The sequence below is a fragment of the Aulonocara stuartgranti genome, assembly GCF_965226115.1.
Source record: "Aulonocara stuartgranti genome assembly, chromosome: 1".
Taxonomy (NCBI): Eukaryota; Metazoa; Chordata; class Actinopteri; order Cichliformes; family Cichlidae; genus Aulonocara; species Aulonocara stuartgranti.
This window is the reverse complement of record NC_138939.1, coordinates 17,996,117-18,011,428: the sequence shown is the minus strand read 5'-3', so window position 1 is coordinate 18,011,428 and position 15,312 is coordinate 17,996,117. Positions and strand designations below refer to the sequence as shown.

The 15,312-nt window shown below is 39.8% G+C and overlaps 1 protein-coding gene across 6 annotated transcripts; it reads right to left on the bottom strand.

Annotated features, from left to right (window-relative positions):
- Positions 1–5,390: 5,390 nt before the first annotated feature.
- Positions 5,391–14,820, bottom strand: LOC309708887 (uncharacterized protein). 6 transcript variants are annotated; one of them, XR_014277370.1, is made up of 5 exons: positions 8,488–14,820; positions 6,788–8,400; positions 6,467–6,603; positions 6,155–6,377; positions 5,391–6,036 (listed from the first exon to the last, which is right to left on the bottom strand). XR_014277370.1 is itself a non-coding variant. In XM_082537223.1 (3 exons), exons 1-2 carry the CDS (start codon positions 14,780–14,782, stop codon positions 8,464–8,466), a joined length of 6,159 nt encoding a protein of 2,052 aa, XP_082393349.1. In that variant the 5' UTR covers positions 14,783–14,820; the 3' UTR covers positions 8,264–8,351; positions 8,444–8,463. The 6 variants fall into 6 exon arrangements, 4 of the variants coding, with proteins under 4 accessions (XP_082393349.1, XP_082393347.1, XP_082393350.1 ...); XR_014277369.1 differs by having other exon boundaries at positions 6,788–14,820; XM_082537223.1 differs by lacking the exons at positions 5,391–6,036; positions 6,155–6,377; positions 6,467–6,603 and having other exon boundaries at positions 8,264–8,351; positions 8,444–8,574; positions 8,735–14,820.
- Between the last annotated feature and the right edge of the window lie 492 nt (positions 14,821–15,312).

The window sequence follows — 15,312 nt, the reverse complement described above, 5'->3', positions numbered from 1 at the left end:
GATATTGAAAAGATAAATACAAGTTGAATAGTTGAATATCTTGTCTTCGTTTTAAAGTTTGAATGGTGGCTCTATGTCAACGTATGTGGAAGTAGTAAGAGTTTAAAAATGAGTGAATTGAATGAGAATTTGAAGGGTCTCCCCATTGAAATACATGGGAAATTTTTGTTGAAAAAAGTTAAATAAAATTAAAAATATAAATGTTAAAAATGAGAAAAATAGAAGCACACCATTCCAAAAGAAGAGGAATCTAATGGTGTTTGAATGGTTTTTCTAAGTTGAACGGTTTTGAAGGAGATAGTCGGCGAAAAACGTACGGAATAGGAAAAAATAATAATAACTAGAAAGTGCATTTTCTGAAGAAACTGCAGTGTGAATGCTTGAATCTGAATGTATGGACTGAAATGAATTAATTGCTGAATTTTGAGTTAAAAATTTTGAATGAGATAAAAAAAAAAGTCCGAATTTAACCTGAAAACAAAAGTGCTGAACTGCTAAAAGCTGAAGGTTAGACAGAAGAAGTTGGAAAAAAGCTGAAAATGTTTTAATTGTAAATTAGAAAACCCTAAGAAATGAGAAAGGAACATTTAGAGTCAGAAAACATCTGAATGAATATTAAAAGGTCATATTCTTTGAATCACTGAATGACTAAAATGTGATCCCTCCACTTGGATCCACACAGTTTAAAAAGTTTACATCTCTGAGCTTTGAAAGACAAGATGTTGGAAAGAGAACAACGTTTTGAGGGTAAAATGATGGCTGTAACACTGTGGACACAGCAGCAGTTGAAAGAGAAGTGTTTAAGATGAATCTTGGCAGAGTGAGAGAGAGAGCTCGTTAAGCAGGCAGGTGTGAGCCTGGTTGCTATAGTGACCGCACCCAATGGCTCCATACACACGCACACAGACATGCACCTCACTTTTGCTGCTTAAAATGAACAGAAAAGTCAGGCCCAAACAAATCGCTCCCAAATGAAAAGTAAAAGTCGTATTGACAAAATTCTTTCACCGTGAGCGACAGCAATGTCTAGTCTACCTAATTCTCAGTTTTCATGCCTGTGGAGCTTATTATATGGACATGGTGACAGTGGAAAGACACCATGCTCTTCTGATTTTCAAACGAACCTTCTGAGCCATTTTAACATTAGAGTCTATGGAAGAGTTGGAGGGAGGAGGCTGTGCATTGGTGACATTTATGAAAGAACCATAACACCTAGTACAATAGTAAACACATTGGATGAAAGAGGACAGCGATGGCTACGTTTTGAGGGTAAAATCATACCTGTAGAGCAAACGCTGCGGACACAGCAGCAGTTTTAAAAAAGATTTTAAGATTAATTTTTTTGCTCCTCTCACTCTAGCAGTTGAGCTGCCTCACTCTAGCCCCAACATTCCGTCCCATACACACCCATTATAAATTTTGAAACGGGTGAAAAAACATCATGAAACTTAAACTGGAACTGAAGAAAAAGTATAATAGATATTGAAAAGATAAATACAAGTTGAATAGTTGAATGTCTTGTCTTCGTTTTAAAGTTTGAATGGTGGCTCTATGTCAATGTATGTGGAAGTAGTAAGAGTTTAAAAATGAGTAAGTTGAATGAGAATTTGAAGGGTCTCCCCATTGAAATACATGGGAAATTTTTGTTGAATAAAGTTGAATAAAATTAAAAATATAAATGTTAAAAATGAGAAAAGTAGAAGCAGTCATGTCCAAAATAATAGGAATCTAATGGTGTTTGAATGGTTTTTCTAAGTTGAACGGTTTTGAAGGAGTAGGCTTTCAAAAAACGTACGGAATAAGAAAATATAATAATAAAGATTAGAAGAACAATACTGTGAATGCTTTTCAAGCATTCACACTAATAAAGATTAGAATAACAATACTGTGAATGCTTTTCAAGCATTCACACTAATAATAAAGATTACAACAACAATACTGTGAATGCTTTTCAAGCATTCACACTAATAACTAGAAAAATTTGCATTTCCTGCGAAAATGCAGTGTGGATGCTTTAAAGCTGAAGCTGCATGCAAAAACTAGCTGAAAAAGCTGAAAAGTTGCAGAAATTGTAAAGCTGAAGCTGTCTGCTGAAGATAGTTGAAAATAGCTGAAGAAGCTGTAGAAATCAAAGCCAGTTTTTAAAAAGTTGTTGAAATTTTAATAACTTTGCAGAACAACATCAAGTTAACAAAAATGAAATAACTTAGCAGAAATGCAATAACTTAGAAGAAACATAACAATTCAGCAGAAATGTTGTAATGTACCAGAAGCTACAACTTAGCAGAAATGTAATAATTTAGAATAACATAACTTAGCAGAAATGATATAATTTAGTAGAAAATTAATAACTTGGCAGAAATATTACAACTTATCAGAACTGCTATAATTTTGCAGAAATGTAATTATTAGGAAAAAACTGTAAACAGATAAAAGCTGAAAATGATGACGTAACCTCAAAGTTACTTGTTTAACTGTGAAAAATGACCAGAAACATTAGAAAAGGAAGAAAACCAATTCAATTAAATTTATATAGCGCCAATTCACAACAAAAGTCGCCTTAAGGCGCTTCATAGATACAGAGAAAAACCCAACAATCATATGACCCCCTATGAGCAAGCACTTTGGCGACAGTGGGAAGGAAAAACTCCCTTTTAACAGGAAGAAACCTCCAGCAGAACCAGGCTCAGGGAGGGGCGGCCATCTGCTGCGACCGGTTGGGGTGAGAGAAGGAAGACAGGAATACCAGCCAGCAGATAAACTGATGTGAAACAAAACCAAAGTAAAATTGCAGAATTTACACAGTTGGTGAAATGTAAAAATGGCAACAAAAAAACCCCAAACAAACAAACAAAAAAACAAAAACAAACAACATTTAGTTAATAAATGCACAAGATGATTTGATGATAAATATGGTACCAATCTACAAAATACTGTCGAAATGAAGTCCACATTGTGATATATTTCAGGTGTGGAGAGTCACACAGCTAAACAATCGATGTGCATATTTAAAGAATCAAATAAAGAACATTGTTGTGGAATAAATTACAGTGAATAATAATCACTGCCCTGCGTTAGAGAGTGACTTATGATGAGGTATTAATTGGCTTAACTTTACCTCTAACAGCTTTTCACATAGTGCTGTGACCAGGGTGAAATCCATCATAAAGTAACTGTAAACAGTAGAACCATTAGCATGAATGTTATGGTTCTACTCTGATCAAAACTCAAGTCAGCTGTGTGACCTGATATAAAATGATAAAGAGGAACACATATAAATGACCTTTATGAACTTTTCAAAATGACTTTATATGTCTGACCCATTATCTCTATATATTAGAGCAGATGTGGAAAACCACTGTTTGACCTACTCTATACTAACACAAACACAGTCACAAATTCATTGCTAGTGTGACATGTGGTCCTTTTTGCCTTTGACCAATGATATGCTGGTTACTTGGACCAGTTTAGTATTTGCTGTCACAGAGGAATGTTAACCATAAATCCAAAAGACAAAACTGAAAAAATATGTTAATTGCAAACATGTTTTTGCTTAGTAAAAGGATTGAAATTACATGGAAACTGTCACCTTAAAGCCTCATTGTAAATATCATCACAAACAGATGTTTTCCACACGGTTAACAAAGCTCCACCACATCCAATCACTGCATATAAATCTAAAAGAAAACAACAACAAATAAAATGTAATTAACACAAGTGAAGTCTAAGGAGCTTGGAAAGAAAAGCGTCTGGACTTCTTTGAGTTCCTTGAAGACGTTTCACCTCTCATCCGAGAAGCTTCTTCAGTTCTAAGGGTCAATGGTGGAGAGTCCCAGATTTAAACCCAGTGGGAGTTTCTCCCCAAAGAGGGACAAAGAACCTCCTGATGATCCTCTACCTAATCACATGAGCCAAGGTGTGAAAGTGGGTGTGGGTCCCAATCAGCCAGGGTTTTGGGTGAGCTCATTGTGAAACCTGGCCCCACCCTATCATGTGATTTCCTGAGGTCAGGAAATCACCCACGCCCACTCCCAGGATGTGAGTGGATGTTACGGTGTCTGGGGAGGGAACTCAAAACTGGATTATAGATGGCAGACAGTTGGTGTTGTAAACCACCGCCTCTGTTCAAAGATGGTCGCTCACAGTGGACGTAAATGGCTTCTTTCACTCCTCCATCCTCGCTGCACTTTACAGCGTACACCACATTGTTAAGTTTGTGTTTAGGAGTTTTGTCTTTCAGGTGAACCAGTTTCTGTCAAAGTGTGTTGCTGGGTCTAAAGTACACTGGGATGTCGCATTTGGAGAAAACTCTCCTGAGTTTTTCTGATACACCGGCTACATAGGGGATGACAATGTTGTTGTGTCTGTCTTTCTTATCCTCCCTCGCTGGTGTCTGATGTTCTTTTCTGTGAAGCTGGAATGCAGGCACACTGGACGAGCTTGTTCTAAAAAATACAGAAAAAGGAACATTTTATTTGTGTTAAGGCCTAAAAACTACAAATAAGTTATACAATGAACAATATTGAAATACCTTATAGGTGCTGCAGGCCACATAACCAGAATCCAGAGCAATCTCACACTCGCATGATGGTGAGGAAAGACATGAGCTCTGCAGGGAGGTTTGAATGTCTCAGTTGGGACACTGAAGAACTCAGAAGACAGCAATACATGCACAGAGAGACAGAGTAGAAAAAGCATAGATTTGTAATCTATAATGTGAATTAAAACTCAAAAAGTGTCAACAAGTATAATCATTTGAGTGTGGAATTATTTATGCAATAAACAGGATTTTAATTAATTAATTGAATTAAAAACACTGACATTTTTTATCAAAGATAAAGAATCATACCTCTCTCTGCTCTGAGGATCACTGAGCATCTCTGACAGGAAATACAGTTTCCTCAGTAGGAGTCATCATTGATGGTCTCAGAGGTTGTAGTGTGGCAGCATGATGATGGTCTCCAGATCAGGCAGGAGGTCAGGTGATGGGTGTGTCATCTTCTCCATTGAAGACACACTGGTATGGCAGTTCATAACACAGCAGTCTCCTTGTGGCATGTAGTTATCTGTGCAGTCCAGCACTGATGGATCAGGTTTGGCTCAGCAGTTCATGAAGATGGTGTTAAGATGTTGTTGTTTCAGCTGAGGATGGTGAAGTTTGAAGGTTTTGCCACAAAGGAGACTGTGCCCTATCTGAAAAAATATATCTACAAAACAAGTGCTTTTAACACCACCCACCCAGCTCAGCCCCCAAGTGTCTATGTAATGCTGGTATGGGGTGTCGGTTACTAAGTCTAATTAGTACATAGGGGATGACAATGTTGTTGCATCTGTCTTTCTTATCCTCCCTCGCTGGTATCTGATGTTCTTTTCTGTGCATCTTTGCTGACTTTATAAACGCCCAATTAGGATAGCCACACGTTTTGAGTGCTTCCTTTACATGTGTGTGTTCCTTCTTTTTCCCTTCAGGCTTAGAGGGAACATGTTCTGCCCGGGGGGGGGGAGGATGTGTCCTAATTACTCCAAGTTTGTGTTCCAGAGGGTGATGGAAGTCAAAGAGGAGGTACTGGTCCGTGTGTGTGGGCTTCCGGTAAACTTCGATGTTGAGTTTGCCGTTCTCTTCAATGTGCACAGCGCAGTCCAGGAAAAGCAAACAGTCATCCTTTGTGTCTTCCCTGGTGAACTTGATGTTTTTATCCACGGCGTTAATGTGCGCAGTGAAGGATTCCACTTCTTGCCTTTTGATTTTGACCCAGGTGTCGTCTACATATCTCTACCAGTGGCTGGGTACTCTTCCTTTGAAAGAGCCAAGAGCCTTCCTTTCCACTTCCTCCATGTAAAGGTTGGCTACAACAGGTGACACAGGGGAACCCATGGCACAGCCATGTTTTTGTCTGTAGAAACCCTCGTTGTATTTGAAATATGTAGTGGTGAGGCAGAGGTCTAACAGTGTGCACATCTGATCGGGTGTGAAGTTGGTCCTGTCTTCCAAGGAGCTGTCTTCTTGCAGTCGTTTTCTGACAGTCTCCACTGCCTCTGTAGTGGGTATGCAAGTGAAGAGAGAGACTACATCAAAGGACATCATGAGAACCTTCACAGACATGACACAAGGGAAGACTTTTGATTTAATAACTAAGCTTAAAACAAGTGTTACCTTTGAATATTTGTGGGAAAAATCTGATGCTACCCCAAGAATACAAAGCCACACTGGAAATGATGACAGGCTTGCAGCCCTCTGTCTTCCTGGAGTGAGGTGCCCGATCAGTAGAAGTGAATTGACAGAAGTCAGTGTCTGTAAGAGTGGCCAAACACTGATACTCTGTCCACTTGCGTAGAGTCTAAGAAGCTGGAATGCAGGCACACTGGACGAGCTTGTTCTAAAAAATACAGAAAAAGGAACATTTTTTTTGTCTGTAGAAACTCTAAAAACTACAAATAAGTTATACAATGAACAATGTTGAAATACCTTATAGGTGCTGCAGGCCACATAACCAGAATCCAGAGCAATCTCACACTCACATGATGGTGAGGAAAGACATGAGCTCTGCAATGAGGTTTGAAGGCCTCAGTTGGGACACTGAAGAACTCAGAAGACAGCAATACCTGCACAGAGAGACAGAGTAGAAAAAGCATAGATTTGTAATCCATAATGTGAATTAAAACTCAAAAAGTGTCAACAAGTATAATCATTTGAGTGTGGAATTATTTATGCAATAAACAGGATTTTAATTAATTAATTGAATTAAAAACACTGACATTTTTTTTTATCAAAGATAAAGAATCATACCTCTCTCTGCTCTGAGGATCACTGAGCATCTCTGACAGGAAATACAGTTTCCTCAGTATGAGTCATCATTGATGGTCTCAGAGGTTGTAGTGTGGTAGCATGATGATGGTCTCCAGATCAGGCAGGAGGTCAGGTGATGGGTGTGTCATCTTCTCCATTGAAGACACACTGGTATGGCAATTCATAACACAGCAGTCTCCTTGTGGCATGTAGTTATCTGTGCAGTCCAGCACTGATGGATCAGGTTTGGCTCAGCAGTTCATGAAGATGGTGTCTGAAAAAATATATCTAACAAAACACGTGCTTATAACACCACCCACCCAGCTCAGCCCCCAAGTGTCTATGTAATGCTGGTATGGGGTGTCGGTTACTAAGTCTAATTAGTGCATCAGAAAGCGGGGGCTACACCTAAAGCCCACACTTTTTGATGTCTTTGTTTATTAGCAGCTTTTTCCAGCTGCTCAGAGAATTCTGACTTGGCCTTTATCCACCCAAACCCAAACCCACCCGGATAAAGGCCAAGTCAAACTCACACACCATACCAGCATTACATAGACACTTGGGGGCTGATCTGGGTGGGTGGTGTTAAACTGTAGTCGGGAACTTTCAGAAAACTATCCATTTACTTCTAAATCAGTTTTTATACATATTCTGTAAGCTGTACTAATGTTTTTCTCTACATAATGTATCATTATAGACATCTCTGGTAGCCTAAAGATAGTTTATAACTTTTGACATTTTTTACCTGTAAAACATGATAAGCAAAAACTCATTCATCACAAAAACTTTTGATTCTACAAAAGCTACTATAATCAAGAAAATATAATTGTCTGTATTTATTCATGTGACCCATATTAAATACCTGCATTTATGTGGGATTTATTTATTTACTATTTCATATTTTCAAGCCCTTGGAGGGGAAGATCTCGTTTGTTGAGCTACATACGTCACAGTAAAAAGATTTAGTCATTTAAAACATGAGAATAAAAGAAATGATGTTGGTTTAATAAATGTTGCAGCACATTTCAGATCAGAGGTGCATGATAGCAGATGTTCTCTGCTCTGCATGAAGTTCAGCAATGATTTGGTGAAATGATTAATAACATTGCAATAAGAAAGGGTCTTCTTACAGACAGAGTAGGGAAGACAATTTTTTCAATGAAAAATATTTTTCATGCTCTACAATCAGTAAACTCTGTAACAAACATGATCTGTAATTGTTTCAAAACTCACCAGACGACTTCATGATTGGCTCGAGGACAGGACACAAAACACAGGGTTGTGGTAACTGTAATATGATCTCAGAACACCTGAATATAGACATTTCTGTGGCTGAGAAATAAAAATGAGGTCAAGCAGGGTGTTCTTGTCTGTAGTGGCAGAAGTGATCAGCTGTGAATACCCTCTCGACTGAAACTGCTCCAGAATCTGTTTTCTTCCACTCTGCAACTGGTTCTCATTAAAATCTCCACACACAATTATTGGGTGACAGTCCATTATTTCAAGTGAATCTAAAAGACTTACCAGGTTTTGCATGAATGGTGTCAAACTGTAGTCAGGGGGTCTGTACACAACAGCAATGAGTGCAGGGAATGGAGCCTGAACCTTCAACACTAAAAACTCAAGATCAGTGACATTATGCAGATACTGTTTTACCTGAACCTGAAAATGATTCCTCAAATACACAACAACTCCCCCACCACTTCTGCTGGCCATGTGAGGAAAGTTTGTGTAGGACACATGTCTGTTGCGTTTGAACATGGTGTAGCCATCCAAATGAAGACTGTCTGCAACAAAGGAGCCTTGAAGGTGAGACTCAGTGAGACACAAAACATCTGCTAAACACATTTCATGATGACTCTTGATGTCACTGATGTGAGATGGCAAACCCTCTGTATTGTGATGGATCAGTGTAAGAGTGTCAAGTCTGCTGGCTGTTTCTCTGACCTGAAGAAGAGGCATCATTTCCTCAACACTGGCTTGTCTCATGGTTTGGAGCGCTGCAGTTACCTCGGGATTGGCGTAAATCTTTTTCTCATCCAAGTCCTGCAAATAGAGTCCACTGAGAGATGTCACCCTGCTGAGAGCAACATAAGCCATACCTGGTTCAAAAATGTTCTTCATTGAAACTACAGCTGTCTGTGTTGTAAGACCCTGAGTTTTGTGAATTGTGCAAGCGAATGCTAGCTTTACAGGAAACTGTCTGCGTACTGCTCCTTTAAACTTCAGACTCTCCTCTGCTCTCTCAATGTAAACCAGATCATCAGAAGCTGCATTAGCACTGCGGTTGTGTCTCATAGGCTGCCGGTTGTCCATCCTGAGCCCCAGTTTAATTATGTGTCCATCATTTTCAGATCTCACCACCTTTACCAGTATACCAAAAGCACCGTTGACCAAACCGTTTAGTGTGTCCAAGTTTCTGGTCAGCATGACTCGAGCTCCTTCAGCAACATTCAGAGTGTCAGGTAAATCATTTCTCCCACCTGTAAATGGTTTGTCTCTTCGTTCCATTCTGCCTGTACATTTATCCTTCTGGAAATCGTCTGCATTGATGATTATGATGTTTGAATGAAGCTTCTTCAGGGTATCTGTGTTGTGGGATTCCACATTCTTGTTGGTGGCATAAATGTGTAAGACCTCAGTTGGACATTCTTCTGGTGCAGTCACAGCCTGTGACAACAAATCTCTGTCGCACTGAGAAAGCTCATCTGTCTTTTCTTTGACTCTAATCCTGTTCAGCATCTCTGCAAAGGCCACATCATCTTTCTGACGCATGATCTCGGTTAGAGTGATCATCTGAAAATGTTCCTGCCATAGGTCAATCTGTTCTGGATCGTAAACACAGAGAGGTTTAGACTGTCGCACTGGTGGCAGCTGGTAAAAATCTCCAACAGCTAAAACTGACATTCCACCAAAAGGTCTCTGAGTGCCTTTGATTTGTTTCAGTCTTGCATCCACATAAGCAAAAAGGGGTTTTGAAACCATTGAAATCTCATCAATAACAATAATTTCAGCATTCATCAGCTCAGATCTGACTTCATCCAGTTGGTTACCAAGTCCTTGAATGGGTGGTTTCAGACTCCTGGGTAGTTTCAGTAGAGAATGTAATGTAGAGCCATTGATAGAAAAAGCTGCTGTACCGGTAAATGAAGTCAGTAAAACAGTTGGATTTGATATGTCAGCTTCTTCTGCATTAGCAGGCAGTCTGCTCAGGATCTTTGATGCTTCAGAGTGAATACACTTAATCAGATGTGACTTTCCAGTTCCTGCACCACCATTGATATAGAAGAAAAATGGATCTGGGTTCAAACCACAAACTCGCTGAATACACCAGTCTCTTATGGCATAGAACACGCAGGCCTGCTTCTGGTTCAGATTCTGATACATTACACGTACCACGGCTGGATCTACTTCAGGTTGTTCTCTGATGGCTCTGATCTCTGTTACAGCATCAGACTGACGACTGTAGTCGGGGACATTCTCCTGTTCGTTCTCATCATCAGAATGTCTCTCAGGAAGATTCTCATCACATTGCAGCCTCACAACTTCAGATTCAGGAGCAAGATTACACCATTCATCAATCACAACATCCCTATTTTGTTCAAACTCTTCCAGTGCACTCTCAATATCCTCAGAGTTCTTCTCATACTTGTCTTTATTTCTTTTCACAACCCTTTTCACAGACTCACTGTGGTCTGAACATGGAAGTCGTACAAAACCTGAGTTGTAGAAGGACTGATAGGTTTGGAACCCTTGTGGTTTCAGTTCCTGCTCTGATCTGTGTGGAAGGTAAAGTCTCAACAGTCGACCATAATATTGCTCAGGATCTTTTTCCTGTGAACAGTGGTAATATCTGATTATAGCTGGTTTATCATTCTTTCGCCTTTGTACAAATCCAAGCTGGTTTAGAAGAGGAAGCACATCTTTTCCTTCATTTGGACCACTCACCAACCTGCACAAGGCAGCAAAATCAGCCAGTGACATTTCCTCATATTCTGGGGTCTCAGGTCTGCATTTGTATTTATCACTCAAACTTGTCATCCAAATATTACAACTGTCGTGTGTTGTGCTTTCCAGGAAGCTCATGGGCCGACTCATTTTTACTGGGTTATCATCTGTTGGTACAAATACAACACTGCGGGAACATTTTTTCATTTTTAGGCCACAGACTCGAGTCACACACTCCTGTGCGCTGATTTCTCTCTTTTTTGAGTAAGCCTGCATCACAGCTCTCATTTCATCACACTCATTGACGGTGTTCTTATCAGAGTTGTCAATAACTGTCTTCAGGTATTCAGAGAGGCCAGATTCTTTCTTTGTTATATATTTACAGAGGTATTCTATACATGAATAGGCATTCAAAATGAATGAGACATCTAAATTAGAGTTCCAGGCTTCAAGCAGGTCTGGGTTGTAATTGTTGATCCAACACTCATTTGGGTCACGTTTCAGAATCAGAGCTGTTTTCTTGTTTATGTCTTGGAGGCATTGTTCATACTCATTCATTGTCAAGTTGCATCGTGACAGAATCTGCTCTATGGTGAGGGAAGCAGCTTCAGGTTCCTTCAGCAGGTTCAACAAAGGTCTGAGTTTGGCTTTTGCAGCTTCAGTGTCTGAATCCTCATCCTGTCTCACAATCATTGTTCTTGTGGCTGGTGGTTTGGGAAACCCAAATCTACAACCAGAGTTCACACTCTTAAAGCATGTCTTTGTGTGGTTTTTGCTGTGCTTTTGTAGCTCAGTGACTTTTTTGTGCAGTTCAGGTTGTTTTTCTGGATCAGGGAGTTGAGCTGAGATGTATCTGTCAACAAAGTCACAGACAGTTTGGTCGTCATCCACATCTGCTTCTACCTTTTCTCGAATCCACAGCAACATGTGTATATGTGGACTACCTCTGTGCTGGAACTCAACTCTGTAAAAGTAATCAATGATCTCACCAAGGGGCTGTGCAGGAGAAAAAAGCAAATCTCTGAACAAAGCCTCAACACGTTTATCAAACATTCGCATGGTGGTTACTGGATTTGATCTTAGAATTTCACACTTTTCTGACCAGTCCAGGGCTTCAAAATCAACCTCTTCACCTTGCTGTCTCTTTATTGCTTGAATCACTTCAGGCCATCTCATCTCAGCAGCAGAGAAAGTGACAAAGAACTGAGGTGTTCCTATTTGGCGAACCATGCTGAATAGATCTCTGGTAGTTTTCTGCCAGTAAGCTGGAGTTCCTCTGAGTGGCTGCATAAATCTGATTGCATCTTTATTTCTTACCAGCTTCTCTACTTCTGTCTTACTTTGTAACATTCCTGATGTGATTTTGCGTCCATCTTTGGTCATAGTTTTACCTTTCCTTAGCTGTATTGTCATGCTGGAATTAGCCAAGTGTATTTCAGTGACAAACTGTGAGAAAAACAGGTAATTTGTGTCTTTAGCAAATCTTGCATCAATGTTGAAAAGCCTTGACTTGAAGTAAGCACTTGGTGTGAGTTTAAGACGTCTCTTTTCATCCAGTGTATTCTGACCAGTAGGAAACTGCACAGGAAATGCCATGGCTTCCAAATGAGGAGTTCTGAAGAAGCTAACAGGATTGTTTCTTTCTGCAGGAGCCACACAATATGTGTTATCAGTGAAACAGAGAATCTCTTCTGAAATGTCTACAGGCTGCAGACAGCTTTCTAGAGCAAAACCTCCATTGTTCAAATCACTTTCTGGTTCATCTGGATTTTGTTCCTCTGGTTGTTCATCACAGGATTGCATATTAATATCTTGGTCACTTTGAGACTCACTTTCACACAAAAGGGCATCTTTTTCATAGTTGTCAATTTCCATTAAATCTGCTTCATTATAATCATCACTTGCCATGCTGGCTTCATCACTGCTGTCATCATCAGGTAACGTTGGATCACAAAGCAATGCATCATCTCTGATAATAATATCTGTGTACTGTGGATGAATTTGTTTCAGTTTACGCAGAGCTTGAATGAGTTTAGACCAGGTGACAGTCTGGAACAGCTGATGGCCTTTGTAGCACAGTCGTCTTTTCAGCTTTATCCTCATGATCTGTGATTGGCTTCTGATCCTCGGTAAACTGTCAACTGTTTGTTGGACCTCAGATGGTACACACACCACATTACCACGTATGAGTCTCTGTCTCCCCTTTGGAAGAGGAATAATCTTAGCAAATGGTATGCATTTGGCAATCAGATGTCTCTCCAGAATGTTGAGATCACAAAGTTCAGCTGGAATATCCTGCAGTTCTAAACCATTAACAGCAGCAAGCCTGGGCATGCATCCACTTTTGAGGGAACTGTGACATGTGTGACAGATATACTCTTTTTTTCTCTCAACAGGAAAGCTGCAGTGATCATGACATGCTTCATCACACACATGAACAAATTTACCAGTTAGGCACTGATGAGCTACAGTCTGGTGTTTTGAGTAATTTTCTCTTTTGCAGATTTTCACCTGATTAGGAAAAGAAGCTTTTAGACAAACAGTACAAACATAAGATGGTGCTGACTTAATGTTTGATCTGAAACGAGATATGGCCTCATTCATTAAAGTGTTCTCTGGATGACACTGTAAACTCTCAGCTGGTCGATGCATCTGGCGATATTTCCGTTTTATATTCATTGCACATCTGATATTATGCATCCGTCTGAAAGAAAAACCGTTCCAATATTTTACTCTCATTCGTTCTCTCATATTGTCCTTGTGTTGTTGCTGAAATTGTTTTTCTTCTCCATACCGCTTTGTCATATAAGATCGTTTTTTCTGTTTAAAATCTTCGCTTTTTTTATATAGGTTATATACATATGACCTCATGTAAGCTTTATGTTTCTCTCTGAATCCAGCACAAGTTCTGTATATTCTTCTTATACGCTCTTTCTGCTTTTCTCTGAATATGGGAGACTCTCTATATGTTCTTGTTACACGTTCCTTCTGCTTTTCTCTGAATATGGGAGACTCTCTATATGTTCTTGTTACACGTTCCTTCTGCTTTTCTCTGAATAGGGGAGACTCTCTATATGTTCTTGTTACACGTTCCTTCTGCTTTTCTCTGAATATGGGAGACTCTCTATATGTTCTTGTTACACGTTCCTTCTGCTTTTCTCTGAATATGGGAGACTCTCTATATGTTCTTGTTACACGTTCCTTCTGCTTTTCTCTGAATAGGGGATTGTCTTTATATGTCCTTATGACACATTCTCTTTTTCTCTCTCTAATTTTAGCACTTTCCCTATACATCTTTCTAAAATGTTCTCTCTGTTTCTCCTTATAGGTAGCATTTAATTTATACAATTCATTTTTGTACATGCTCTTTTTCTGTCTGTGATCAGGATCATTACACTTCTTAGTTGAGTTTTTTTTCTTTGTCTTGAAGCTTTCATCAAACCTGTACATCTGCCTTTCTTTCGTCTTCTGATTTTCCTTTCTCTGTGGTAGCTTTTGTTGGGTCAATAATCTTCTCCTCATTTTTTGCCTTTCATGTTTACTATATTTCAGCAGTTTATCTGAGAGTTCCTCTGTTATCTTAGTTGAACTGGAGGCACTGTTTGAATCATTCTGAGGAACAGAATCTGATGTTACCTGAGTGTCTCTTACAGAAGATGCAGAGGTTTCCATTTCTAAATAATCAGAAGGACGATTGTTCAGCTCAGCAGCTGGCTCATTTGAATAATCCACTCTGGATGACATCACTTCAGTAGCTAAAGTGTCGGCCACAGTGTTCTGTGTCTGCTCAGTGGACTTTGGAGTTTCAAATTCAGGTTCATTTAAAGCTGGTGCTGGAACAGTTGTAGCTGTTTGTCTGTTTTCATCAGCATCTCTTTGGTCAGCAGCGTTTTCACTGTGAAACTCGATGGGCTGTAGCTCATAAGTGCAGCTTGGTGCGATGCTGAACATTCTGTACAAACGTTTGATCCTGTCAATCATGTCATTAAGACGTGTGAATTTCAACATAACTGCAGTTCCACCACTTGCACTTAGCGACAATGGCATACCAGTAGACTTACGTGGGTGAGGGTCAAAATATGCATATTCACCTGAAGTCAGCCTGCTAACAGCGATGACTGTTCCTCCCATGACTAGCAAAGCGTAGCGAACGTCTGAAGCCAAACACTGTAGTCCCTGTTCAAGGCTCGGAAAGTGATCTGTACCATCAAATGTGCCGTAATGAGCAAACTGAGACATGTCGACTTGATACTCGTGTCTGCGGCTGGTAACAACTGAAGGAAGTTCATCGCAGGCTAGAAACACACTGTTCACAAACCTCAGTCTGGCATCTGAATAGACTGCATGGCCTTTGTCCAACACACGGTTTAGATCTGCTCTGGTAATAAATTCATCCTCGTGTAAGAATGACAGGAAAACCAAACTGTTAGCCATGCATTGCTGATTCCGGTACTTTCCATACCTAGGAGCGGCCTGGCTTCGGGAAGCACAGACGCTACTCACTCGTGGACTTTCACTGTTTGTAACCTGTACATGAGACTGTCCTGGAGCTTGTCCATCATGCTGTGTTTGTACAG

Coding starts and splice junctions, on each gene's coding strand:
- LOC309708887 (XM_082537221.1), bottom strand. CDS start 14,782: ATGCCATTGTCGCTAAGTGCAAGTGGTGGAACTGCAGTTATGTTGAAA.